The sequence below is a fragment of the Colobus angolensis genome, unplaced genomic scaffold (genome assembly GCF_000951035.1).
Source record: "Colobus angolensis palliatus isolate OR3802 unplaced genomic scaffold, Cang.pa_1.0 Scaffold11, whole genome shotgun sequence".
NCBI lineage: Eukaryota > Metazoa > Chordata > Mammalia > Primates > Cercopithecidae > Colobus > Colobus angolensis.
Genome location: NW_012112030.1, coordinates 5,366,561 through 5,380,474, shown reverse-complemented (window position 1 = coordinate 5,380,474; position 13,914 = coordinate 5,366,561). Strand labels below are relative to the sequence as shown.

Sequence of the window (13,914 nt, the reverse complement as noted above, 5' to 3'; positions counted from 1 at the left end):
TCTCGATCTCCTGACCTCATGATCCGCCCGTCTCGGCCTCCCAAAGTACTTCTACTTCTCATTTTATGGCATGGTTTTCTAATTAATTCTACCTCAGTGCTTTTTTATGTACCATTCATCTCATCAGAAATGTCTTTCTTTTGACTGCTGTAATCTGTATTCATCAACTCCTTCTGCACCCAGGAGAAGAGAGGAGGGTTTTCAGCTTGATTCAATGTCATGTTGATCATTCTATTACTTGGGCAATTCTCTAGTCACTAGGGGTATCTCATTTCATGTTCATGACATACTTTGTTACTGTTTTATTTCTATTTCAACCATAAGCTTGTAAGTTTGCATAAACTAAAATTCAAAATTCCCAAATATGTGGTTAGAATGTTATTAGAATAATATGGATATTATTAGAAAATAAGAATAAGGCGCTCTTTAAAAATACACTTTCTGAAGCTCCCCACCCCAGACTCATGGAAATGAAATCTCTAACATTTAAGCTATGTAATCTATATTTTTATTTTATATTTTTAAGAATGTTCTCTAATAAAATTTAATACAATAAAATTTCTGAGCTTGTATTGTGTACCATCAATTCAAATATCATATAAGTGACATTAGTTGAGAGTAACCTGATTTAGGTACACTCACCTTTCTGTCCAGGTTTGTAGATGGGTTTATCAGTTTGTACAAAGACCACGTTCTCTCTGGATCTGATTGCCACAGATCTCCTCTCTTCCAGGTTGAGAGTGGCTCCTTTCGCAGAAAATGTAATAAACGCCAGTGGGTCAGATCTGGCCTGAGGGACCTAGGGAACAAATAAATACTCCATGAAACTGATTTTTCATTAAGAAATCTCTATCACTGCGTGTTGGTATCAATAAAAGTTTTAATTCCTAATTTGTCATATTTATTTCTTCAATAACCAACCTTGTTTATTTCTCTTGCCTTGTCACTTCCTTATCTCAGCATTTAAATGAATTCTTTTGCCTTTCGTAAAACTTCCCTTTTCTGCACAAGATATATATCTTTTCTGCACAAAAGATATATATCTTTTTATATATCTTATTCCCTTCAACAATTTTCTATCATAAAATCAAATGTTTTGGCTCTTGCCCTTGTTACCATTTATGACTGTACTGACATCATGTCAAACTGAGGACTATATGATTCTTTTAAAAATTAAAATAACTTGACGCATACAGTCAAATAGCCTGATCTTTGTCCCTAAAATATCAGTTATGTGGGTGGTGTTCACCTGTAATATTGTTTTCTATATTAAGCAGAAAGAAGCATTTACCTCAAAGCTGATGCATTTGAAGAAATTTTCTCCAGTAACATTTTCTTCAAACATTTTGGTCTGGACCTCACCATAGTTGAGGGAGACCGTCAAAACAACAGATTCGGTGAGATTAAAAAGCTGGGCACAAGCTTTATCCAAAGAGCCTTCTTGTAGAACAGAAGGAATCAGCAGAACATACTGCCTACAAAATTCAAGCAAGACCATTACAATTGAATGTGTCAATGATTAGTTACTTAGCAATTATTGTGTTAACTGAAGAATTTTTGAGTTTAAGTATGTTATTTTTAAATGTTAGAAATACATCAAATGGCTAAATCCGCATGAAACAGAAAGATGCTGACCTATGAATTAAATTTTAAAGAGTCAAAAAGGAAATCCCAATTAAAAATCAGCAGGTAATTCGTCATTAGTTCTATAAAGGTTAACATCATTAGTGTTCTTATGCAATGCTTTTGCCCCCAAACTGGCACAGCACATTGTGTTTTATATTTGCCTACTATTTGTCCAGTTCCTTCCCCAGCAGCTGTCAGACACCTCTTCCTCAACATAAATATAGCACTGTTACAGCTCTTAATCAGCATTCTGGATATCTATGAGGCAGAGATGATGGTGCCATTCAAATTTGAAATTTACTATTCCCATGAGCATATTTTGGATTATATTGTAAAATGATAAAATTATTTAAAATCAAATCACTGCAATAAAAATGTAATGTTTAAATTTTTTTTTTTTTTTGGACAGAGTCTCCCTCTGTTGCCAAGGCTGGAGTGCAGTGGCATGATCTTGGTTCACTGAAACCTCCCCCTCCCAGATTCAAGTGATTCTCCAGCCTCAGCCTCCAGAGTAGCTGGGATTACAGGCTCATGCTACCACACCTGGTTAATTTTGGTACTTTTAGTGAAGACGGGGTTTCACTATGTTGGCCAGGCTGGTCTTGAACTCCTGACCTCAGGTGATCCACCCATCTCAGCCTCCCAAAGTGCTGGGATTACAGGCGTGAGCCACTGTGCCCAGCCTGAATTTTTAATACCAAGCTCTATTTGCCTTCCATGTGAAAAAATAAACTGTGTAATCACTTACACGTTTGGTGACAGAGAAAGAGACAGATGAAAGAGAAAAACACCCAGATGTATTATCTTCCACATCATGATCCAAGGAGATGAAGAAAAAGTCAATAGGTTGTGTCCGCTAGATCCATGTACAGGTCAATGTGCTAGGAGCCCAGATGTTCTCACTAGTCAGGGAAGCCAAGTATGGGACTATATATCCCTGCAGGAGATTTTGTCAGTATTTCCTGAGTCATTCTTAAAGTTTAAGACATGTTTAAATTGTAGCCACCTCCCAGTGTCTTACATGTCATCAGATGTGCCATCTAATTTACAAAAGTCTTGCATCAGCACTTCCTAGATATAAATTATGATGCCTATGAGTGAAAACTTCAAGAACAAATTAAACCTAATTTCAGTAAATTCAGTTATTGTAAATTAATTTATATCTCACTATTATTTCCTGGTTGAGAGCTAAATCTATTTTGAGAACTCAGTACCAATTTCTGGTTGGCAATGTTCCATATAGTTATTACAATGGAACAAAAATAATAAAGGCTTAAGGAAGCTCTCAATAAAAAAATTAAATATTACCATGTATTTTTTATTACTAATTGTTGATGTTGTATTTTCCATACGACGTATTTTTATATACAAGTATCCTGGTAGGAAAGTTTATTGAAGCATTACTTTTTCTTGTTTTGCATTTCATTTTCTTCTTTTCCTTTACCAAAATTATTGCCAGGTATTTTGTGTTTCTTTGTCTTTAGAGTTTTGACTAAATAAGATGCTCTTAGAAAACAGTCTCATGATTGCTGTGACTTTATCACGTTTCACAAAGTGGTTTCATTGGGCTCTGCCTCTGACATTGCCCGTTTACTGAAAACAGCAAGAAATCTATTTTACCAACAGTTTTTTCCTAAAATTCAAGTTAATTATATCATATCCTCTTTAAAAATCCTTTAATGGTCCACTATTACTTAGAAGATAAATTCCAAACTCTTTAGAATGTTTCTTAAGGTTCTTATCTAGCTTTAGCCCCCACTGCTTGCCCACAGACATTCTGCTTTCTTCCCTGAAAACACCAGCAATGTGCCACACCCTTTCGTCTCCCATGTGTATTTGTGGGCTCAATCTTCTGTCTAGAACCTCTCTATGACTCCCTGTCTACCAGGTATATAGATCCTCGTTGTTCTTTGGTGATTCAGTTCAAACTTTCATAATTCCCAAACTGGAATTAGCTGTTGCTGCTTTTAGCTCCCATAATACGGGTACTCATCTCTATTAGAGGATGTCATGTCACACTACAAATATTTAGTTTTTATGTAATACATGCCACTTGGCTGTGGGAATCTCAGAGATACAGCCTGCATGTTTTATTCGTTGTTGAATTTCCAATGGGTGGTATATGAATGCTAGCACCTCTTGAGTCAATCATGACTTTTAGTCAGTCTCAAGTTTTCCACAGAATCTTGTGTCTGTGTACAACTAACCATATTCTTAGGGAGCAAAATAGGAGAATATTAACTCTCCCAGGAGGAGAACTTCTTTCCATTCAGCCCATCCTATGCCGTGTTTGAAGTAAGCACTATTGACTCCCAGACTTTTAAAGAAAACCCATTATTGGGGTGTTAGTTTTCTATCCAGGGGTTGTACACATGCTTTGTAATGCGGTGAGAAGCAGATGCATCTTTCTGACTGATAATATCTTCTGCTGGGTTCCCACTTCTGTATATTACAGAGAACTAGAAAAGATTAAAGCTAGTCATCATCTGTATTTAGGGTATGGTCAACTTAATGAGGCATTAGTTTTTATTTCATTCTTACTGTATTTTCACCTAACCCTTTATAAAAAGCCTGTTATCATGGACTTCTTTACCTATGAAATTTTGGCCAAATCTAAAGACAATTGCCCTTAATCATTTGACTAAGACAGTGGACTTTATGCTTTCAATCTACTCCTTCCTCTTTATATCCCAGTTGGCTAACAGTCTCAGATTAGTGACTACTTGTGTTATTCTCTGTGAAAAGCAACACCCAGACCTACCTCTCTTTATGTTTGCCTGTTACTGATTCCTTGGGGTTTCCTTGCCCCTTGCCACAACACTCATTCCAAAGTGTGAATCTAAAATGATCACTTACTATTTGAGGAACGCAGTCAGGCATGCACTTACATATAGAGCATCTTTATTAATTAAAAAGCAGAATATAAATCATACCAATAGTAGGGCACATCTGGAGATCAAATGTTTCTCAGACTTTAGTAACCCATTACAATTTAGAAATCCAGACCTAACATCGATAACAGGAAAGTTAATGTAAGAAATTTCCAAAAGACAAATTAATACAAATGCTTGAATTTGTTGAGTAGAAGGTGGATCTTGCAGAACACTTATCTTTTGTAAGGAGAATGAAATTCATCTTTACAAACACACATACAATCTCATCTATCTGATTTGACTGAAGACATTATAATTATTAAATATTTGAATAATAACCCTCTGATAAATAAATATATGAGCATACTACATTGACTTGCATATACAGGAATTTTCTAGATTGTCAATTAGCACCTAAAATTTGGAGTAAATGCCCTAACCTTCTATCTGGGACTCATGTTTAGAATTATGATTTATTTTCCTATTCCATGGAATTATAACACATATGGAGTAATTCTATTAATATTATTTATACTTGCCTCCAACTCTCTAAGTTACATCTGACTTAAGGTGTGATTGTTCATTTTTTTAGATTTTCCCAGGGATCTCAAAAGTGAATTTTGTACATTAAACATTATCCAAATTGAGAGATAGATATAAATATAGACCTCCCTAATACACCTTCTAAATTTGGTAAAAGTCTTCTAACTGTTTAAATGTGAAACAGTAAGAATAACAGAAAGACATATGTACACATGAACACAGACATATATAAGTTTTTTACAATACAATAACAATGTTATTTGCATACAGGATACAGAGTAGTTGTTTATAATTCTCAGTCTATGCATGGGAAATACCCTTCTACTATGGGAAAAGATTTCATCATTTACTAGACAAGAAGGATCTCATTCATAAAGTTAAGGGTGTGGAGAAAGTGGGAAAAATGATGGTGTGGGTTGTCTATTAGGCAAACTGGGAATGCCATTTCCAGCATATGGAAAAAAATCCCTCTTTATTCACACACATTCCAATGTTCACTTCCTCGTCCTGTAAAGCAGAGATGTGTTTCATTACAACTATAAAAGTGCAATGCTGGGCTAAAGCCTCCTTACCATTACTACGAAAAAGGATTATAAACAAAATCTAAATCAATGCTTCTAACTTTAAGATCATTGTTCTAATGTTTTAAAAGAATGCATCTGGGATGCCTTTTATTATAATTTTTTTAACAGCAGCAATTTATTTTATGAAATTTTAAAAAATGAGTTCAGTAATTGTCAAAATAAAACACAAATAAGACGTAAGTCCAAGTCTGAGTATGTTGTGAATACACTGGAATAATGTTATTAATAGATATTGTTTGCTTTTATGGCAATGAATATTCCTATATTTAATATAAGAAAACATTTTATATTCAAGATGCCTTTCCCTACAATGCAAAGTAACTGAAGTTTATAGGTAATATATACTATTAAAAAATAAACAAGACTGGGCGTGGTGGCTCACACCTGTAATCCCAGCACTTTGGGAGGCCAAGACGGGCGGATCACGAGGTCAGGAGATCGAGACCATCCTGGCTAACACGGTGAAACCCCGTCTCTACTAAAAAATACAAAAAATTAGCCGAGCATGGTGGCGGGTACCTGTAGTCCCAGCTACTCGGGAGGCTGAGGCAGGAGAATGGCGCGAACCCAGGAGGCGGAGCTTGCAGTGAGCAGAGATCACACCACTGCACTCCGGCCTGGGTGACAGAGTGAGACTCTGTCTCAAAAAAAAAATAATAATAAATAAACAAGTAATATATACTCATGAAAAGTAAAAAGAAAAATAAGAAAAAGAATAAATTGTGCTTCCAAGCTTAGTGAAGACCTATTCACTCTTCCAAAGTTAGTTTCAGTATATAACTTCTCTCCTGTGTTTTTACCACCTTTCTTGCTTCACTTTCTTTAAAGTATGATTCTTTAGGTAGTATTCATCATTTTTGATATTAAGAAAACATAAAGCTTCTGGAAATAATTCAAATCATTTTGCAACCTGTGCCTGTCATCACTTTGCAAAGCATGCAGTGTTTCTTTGTAGCCAGTTGATGAAGGGCTTAGGGAGATTTGCCAGGAACTTACCATGAGTCATGGGACAAATGGGAACTTGTCCTTCCCTCTGCAGAACCTGTTCTTGAGAAGCCCTTTGTCCAGAGCCTCAGCAGGCAGCTGGTTCATACCAGCCAATGGTAAGCAATGCTCATCTGTTCTCTCCTTTAAGGCCTCTCTTTGTGTGAAGACTCACAAACACAAGTATCTGTGGTGGGGCTGTGTCATGAGGGCAGGCTCACAGTGCTCTCCTCTGAGTTACCATTACTGAACATAATCAGGGTGTGTAAACTTGTTTTATTTGGCATAAAAGCTGTTACAACAAGTTATAAACATTTTCAGAGCTTCTTACTAGTGGAAGCAGAGGTAATCTCTCAGGCAGAGTGTGGTTGGGACTGAATGCACTCTGTTGGGAAAGGTCTGTGGTAAATGCAACACCTTGGCACAAGAAAGTTATACTTTTGTTGTAGTGTAAACCAAAAATAAAATTCTAAGCCCCCCAACCAACAGAATGAACCCCTTCTGTCAGCCAAGGACATCCTACAGTAAATCTGAAACACTAGTTCAGGCCACGATAGGAGTGGGAGGTCAGATGTATCTGACTATACCTTCCCCCTTTGGAATCCAGGCACTGCTAACCAGCATTAACATTAAAACAGAGACCTTAAGACAAAATACTCTTTGTAGCAATAAGACACCAACATGACAGACAACAGGACCTAAAAGAAACTGAAGTATTTTACCCCCAAATATATTTCTTTCTTTTTTTTTTTGCTTGAACATGATCATTTTTTAAAATTTTTACTTTAAGTTCTGGTATACATGTGCAGAACGTGCAGGTTTATTGCATAGGTATACATGTGCCATGGTGGCTTGCTGCACCTATCAATCCGTCACATAGGTTTTAAGCCCTGCACCTAAAATATATTTCTTTGACATATTTTGAAACAGATCTGCACAGCTGTCTTTTGTGGGGAAAATCTACATTCTACAGAGAATCGTCTTCCTTTTCCAAGTCATTTACCTGATCCAGGAGAGACTTAACTAAGAGTCTGGCACCTTTTTAAGTCTGATAAGAGACATTTACAATCTGTTCTCTCTGAAACTTGCTACCCAGAGGCTTCATCTGCATAATAAGAATCTTGGTCTCCAAAACCCCTTATCTTAACCTAGACACTTCCTTCTATTGATTCCAGGTCTTTAGATAAACTATTTTAGCCGGGCGTGGTGGCTCATGCCTGTACTTTAGGAGGCCGAGGCGGGTGGAACACGAGGTCAGGAGATCAAGACCATCCTGGCTAACATGGTGAAACCCCATCTCTACTAAAAATAGATAAACTATTTTAATCAATTGCCAATCAGAAAATCTTTGACTCCACCAAGGACCTGGAAGCACAGTTCCCTGCCCCCTTTGAGCTGTCCTGCCTTTCTGGACCTAACCAACGTGTACCTCAAATGTATTGATTAATGTCGTATGTCTCCCTAAAACATGTAGATTCAAACTGTGGCCCAACCACCTTGAGTGCATGTTCTCAAGATCTCCTGGGGCTGCGTCTTCGTGGGCAATGGTCATGCATATTTGGCTCAGAATAACTCTTTCCAAATATTTTACAAAGTTTGACTCTTTTCACAGGCAGTAGCTTTCAGAAAACTACAATTACTCCACCTGACTTTAAAATATTAACGTGTTAAGAATTTGGTTTGTGTGTAAAACATTCATTCCTTTCCTTGTAAGGTAGTTACAGAGAAGGACAAAGGCCTTGGAGCCTCATGGTGAGTGTTTGGATCTTGGTTCTACCACTTCTCAGATGATCAACCTTGGACAAGTTATTTGAATTCCCTGTGCTTCCCTTCCTTTGTCTATAGATGGGAATAGTCACAATACCATACCTTATAAGCTTGTTGTGGAAATTGAACAAGTAATATATTTAAAGTGATTAGAACAGTGACTGATACCGTAAACATTGGGTAAGCCCCTACAGAGACTAAATATTACACCCCAAACCCCCCTACACACCTACAAAATTCTAGTCATAAAGAGCATTAGTATGAACAATGGATTGCTCCTGTCAGCCAAGTCCTCTCCAAAATGATTTTCCTGAAATCAGTATAGAAACAACCAAAAAAAAATGAGATGTCATAAGTTCTATATAATGATGCCATAGAATAAAAGAGGAAAGGAATTGAAAAAGAAAAGTAAGAACATCTTTATCAGGTGCAAGTAACAGAATACCTAAATAATAGACTTTTTAAAAATCAAACATTTATAATCTCATTTGGCACAAATCCTGAGAACGGAGGACTGGCATTAGTTCAGCAGCTCACTCATGCCATCAAGGAGTTTCCTAAATTCTTTCCACCCTACTTCCTTGATGTGTCAGTATTATTTGCAATTTTGGCTCCTGAAGTAGCAAAGATTATTTCTTCCCAGCAATATCTCAATCTGAATGAAAAGAGTGAGCAGAAAAAAAAATTTTCTTCTCCTACATCTCTCTTTTCTTTTCTCTTCTCTCCTTCTTTCTCCTTATCCTCCTCCTCCACCTTCTCTCCTTCCCTCTTCCTGGTCCCCACCTCTTTCACAAACTATTGCAGATGCTATATTAGGAAATTCTCCTGTATAGCTCCTTAGCCAGACCTGGTTTATATCTCTCATTGCTAGGCCAAACTAGTGAATGCTGTGGTGTACCCTCTAGGTAATCCCCTTCACGGCAGAGGCACTTATGACCCTAGCTGCTAGGAATGCTGGTGGCTGTTGGCTGTCAGATGAATTCAGCTCTGAGAACTTCCCTCAGCATCAGAGAAACATTTCACCTAGGTTCCTCCTCCTTTGTAGGGGCAGCTCAGTGCACAATAATGGGTACTGTGTGTGTGTATAAATGCACGGCTCTGTTGCCTTAAATTAGGACAACTCTGAACAACCACCCCAACCCCACAGCTCCCCATGGGATATACTGAGAACTTTATTGTGACTGCCTTGTAGTACAAATCCTTTTCTGTACAATCCTGCTTCCTTCATCCTCTACAGGTATTGATCTTTAGAATTCTCTCCAGTAAACCCTCTACCCACAAATCTCCATTTCAGAGTCTCCGTTTTGTGGAACCTGATCTGTGGATTCCAATCACTATAAGAGGGGATTGTGATAATATGATCCACTTAAAAAACAAAATCATGATTCATCTGAGAGCACTTGAGTCCTGAGCAAAATACACATTCTCTAAACTTAAAAAGAAGAAGAAAATCTCATGGGTGAGCCACCACAAACACAGAAAAGTGCATTGTTCAAGACACTTTATTTTGCCGTTTACATTGTGTTGGACGGATGGGAAGGAGTGAACAGAAAGTTGTGAGCAAGATAAAAATACTAAAATGTCATTCTTTGGTACAGTACAAAGAAAATGAGAGCTCACAAAGATCAGTGACCAGCAAGAACAATTATAACATTAACATGGGCAGAGTTCCCTAAAAGAAGAATCCAGAGATGGTCTAAGCAGTGCTTCTCAAACTTTATACCTACCCAATCTGAGGACGATCTTGTTAACATGTGGATTCTGGTTCAGTATATGTGGGTAGGCCCTGACATTCTGCATTCATTTCCAACAGCCTCCCAGCAATGCAAATACTGCTACTCTTCTGACCACACTTGGAGTAGCAAGGCTCTGGAGCCTTTGAACCCCAGTTCACCATTACATATGGCTGGGGAAGCTTTGAGTAGCCTTGATGTCCAAGCTATGACTTTAGATCAAGGGATTTAAATTGTGGTCTTGGGCCTACTAGTACCAGTATCACTTGGGATCCTCTTAAAAATACAAGTTCTTGTGCTTCAACCGATCTATTGAGTCAGAATTCCAGGAATGAGTCTCAGCAATCTCACCATCTGGGTGATTCTGATACACACTAGAGTTTGAGAACCACTGCCTTGCTTTGGCAATCCTATTAAGTTGGTCTTAGTGAGACATCAGCAAACACATTAAAAACAAACAAATTTAAAAAGCCCAGGCTCCTAGCATGTTCAAGGAAAGTCCCCCCAAGAAAAAATGTGACCTTCTAGCACACTTGTGCTAGAGGTTTAAGAGAACAAATCCAGCTTATTTTGGCATATGATGTCCCTTATGAGATGAAAGAAATGGGTAACTTTTTTTCTCCCTAAGTAAGTAAAAGATCAATTTTCAGTCCTCAGTTTCCTGGACTCACTTGCAGCACTGGACACTGTTGACTACTCCTTTTTCCCTGACAGTTTTTGACCTGGCTTCCAGGAGACCACACTGTTTTGGTCTTCCTCTGACTTCACTGGTTTCTCTCTCACAATCTCCTTGGCTGATTTCTTCTCAATCTGCTTCTCCCAACCTCCACATATTCAAGAGCTTCACAGGAAAGGCTCCAATTCTCTTCTCTATTCAGACTCACTGCCTGAGCAATCTCTTCCCATCCCACAGTCTATGTGCTCACAATTCCACAATTTGTATGTTTTTTAGCTCAGAGCTCTCTCTTTCTCTCAGACTCCTATACTGATTGTCCAACCTCCAACCTGATGTCTCCATTGGAGTATATAAAATCAAAAGCTCAAAGAAGAATTATTAATCTTCTACCCCAAACCTATGTCAGCCATGGCATAGCTCAGGTAATGGCAATTCTTTCTGTAGAATTAGCTCAGGTCAACAGCATGGGAATGATCTCTGATCACTTTTTTTTTTTTCTCATTCCTTGTATTCAGTCCAGGAAATCATACTGGTTTTACTTTCAAAATATACCTAGAATCTATTGCTTCTTACCAGCATCTCCCCTGCTACAACCCAGGTCCAAGCCACAATCACCTTTTGCCTGAATTATTTTCACAACCTCCTCCAGATCTCCTGCACTTCTACAGCCTATATTCAACACAGCAGCCAGCTGATTATTTTAAAACGTAATCAGATCAGGCCACGGCTCTATCCAAAACCCTGCAATCATTCCCAGTTTTGCTCAGAGTGAAATCTAAAGCCCTAACAATGACCCTTGATCCCCTACCTGGTTTGGTGCCCCAACAGGGTTCTTATCTCTCTGCCTACTACTGTATCCTCTTTGCTCCAACTACTCTAGTGCTATGCTAACTTAATTGTTGTTTCCCAAACACACAAGACACACCTTAACCTTATGGGCCTTGTTTTTTTCTAGCTGATCCCACTGCCAGGCCTAGTCTTTCCTTAGGTGTCTATGTGGCCAACTCCATAACCTCCTTCATGCCTTTGCCCAAATGTCACTGCCTCAATGATATCCACCCTAAGCCTTGTGTTTAGCTTTCCAGTCTTCTCACCTCCCAGAGTGTTCTATGTCCTCCTGCCCTTCTCTACATTTTATATTTTCCATAGCACTTATAACCTCTTAATTTCCTCGACTTTGCTTATCCATTATGTTCATTATTATGTTTGTACATTTCATTTGATTGTATCATATGTATTGTTTGTCTCCCCCATCAGAATGCAAGCACCACAAGGGCAGCTGTTTTTGCTGTTTTCATTCATTGATATTTCCCAAACACCAAGAAGAGTATTTGGCAACTATCAGCATTCAAGACTGGTGGTCTGAACTAAAGCAGCATGGCAGTGCTGGATAAAAGCATGTGTATCTATGAGTCATTCAGGAGGTAGATCAACAATTGTCAGTTATCAACACTGATAGAAAAGAAGATGAGAGAGAGAAGGAGGTAAAGTTGATCCTTAGGTGATGGATGATGATATTGCCACACCCTGAGGCAGGGATCTAAGTTGGAGAAACTGGTTTGGAGTAGATTATGGATCCTACTGAGGTGCCTGTGGGACATTCAATTAAAGAAGCACCTTAGGCAGTGGGATATATGCAACTGAAATGTGAATACAGAGGCATATATTTGGGATACACAAAAATACAGATAGTAACTGAAATGCAGGATATTTAACGTGTATAGTGAGAAGAGAAGAGGGTTTGCAATAGAATCATGAAAGAATTATTTAATAGTAAGAGAAAAGTGGAGTCAAAATGAAGATCAGTAAATATCCAGAAAGTGAGAAGGAAAATGTGATTGTTATGTGATTATTATGGGAATATAATCTATACCTTTAGGATATGGATATAATCCATCTTTAGGGTATGGATTATATGTTGGAAGGAAAAGAAAACAATAAAGAGAAAGAGGCTGAGGATAAAGAAGAGAAAGACAACAAAATTGATGGAATGAGAAGGTGGCCAAAGAGGATGAGATTTCTAGAACACAGCAAAGGAGATATTAGTGTTAAGCATTTCAGCTACTCATTAAATGTATATATATCTATATGTATATACACACACACACATATACACATATGTGTGCATATATACACACATGTGTATATGTATGTATACATATGCATACACATACATATGTGTGTATGCACATGTGTGCATATGGGTACACATACATATATTCATATGTACATATGTGTATACATGTGTATTGTCTGTATATTTAGATGTACATGTGTATGTGTACATATACATACATATACACACATACACCCATGTATATATGTATATACATGTATGTATGTATATACATACATATGCACACACATAGTTTATTTCAAATTGCAAGAAAGTATATGATTACTGTATAAGAAAATGATAGACACAGTTAATTATTATTCCCATTGTTCAAAGTACTTTTGCATGGAGCAGGAAGGGTGGACATAAAAGTGCCATGTGATGCTTCAATAGCACAAACCTTCTCCAAATCACAGCTATACATTCTCCATGAAATATTCCATGGTAGTCTACTTTACTAAAGACCTCTTCTTAAACATACACATGCACACATACACAATCATACAAATACAATCACATCAAAGCTTGGCACTTCCCATTCAACACTCCTGAATTAAAATGTTCATTATTTATTATTAAAATTTGGACCAGGAAAACGACTTTAGTACTCTGTTCAGAAAGAAACTAGGGAAAGGTTTTACTGAAAAGGGCAAGTAAGAGAGCTGTATTGTTCATCTACCCCCATCTATTCTTTAGATGGTATTTTTCTCTCAGTTCCTTAATACCTTCCATACTCATTGTGATAGTGAGAATTTTCCACCATAAACATTAAATCCAAGACGTTTTCTTTGCCTTGAGTTATATCAAATAGCTGACTTCATTATGCCTTCCTTGCTTGCTTATAATTTGAGGAGTAATTTTACTATGTAATCAGGCTAACTACTAAATACATAAGTAAAATGGGAACTGAAAATTTATTATTTACTTAGGAAAAAAAAAGTTTCCCATAACCGGGTGTTATGTACTACAAAGTATACTCCCTTCATTTTCCTTGAACCTTTATCACAAATTA

At 37.4% G+C, this 13,914-nt stretch overlaps 1 protein-coding gene across 1 annotated transcript in view; it reads right to left on the bottom strand.

Moving 5' to 3' along the window:
- LOC105519788 (ovostatin) overlaps window positions 1–1,475 on the bottom strand; it is a 50,198-nt gene extending 48,723 nt beyond the window's left edge. Inside the window, exons 1-2 of the mRNA XM_011953266.1 lie at window positions 1,292–1,475; window positions 643–799 (exon numbers count right to left, since the gene is read on the bottom strand). Of these exons, the coding sequence (XP_011808656.1) occupies window positions 643–799; window positions 1,292–1,365 (231 nt within the window). The 5' untranslated portion in view covers window positions 1,366–1,475. The remainder of the gene's footprint in view (window positions 1–642; window positions 800–1,291) is intronic.
- Between the last annotated feature and the right edge of the window lie 12,439 nt (window positions 1,476–13,914).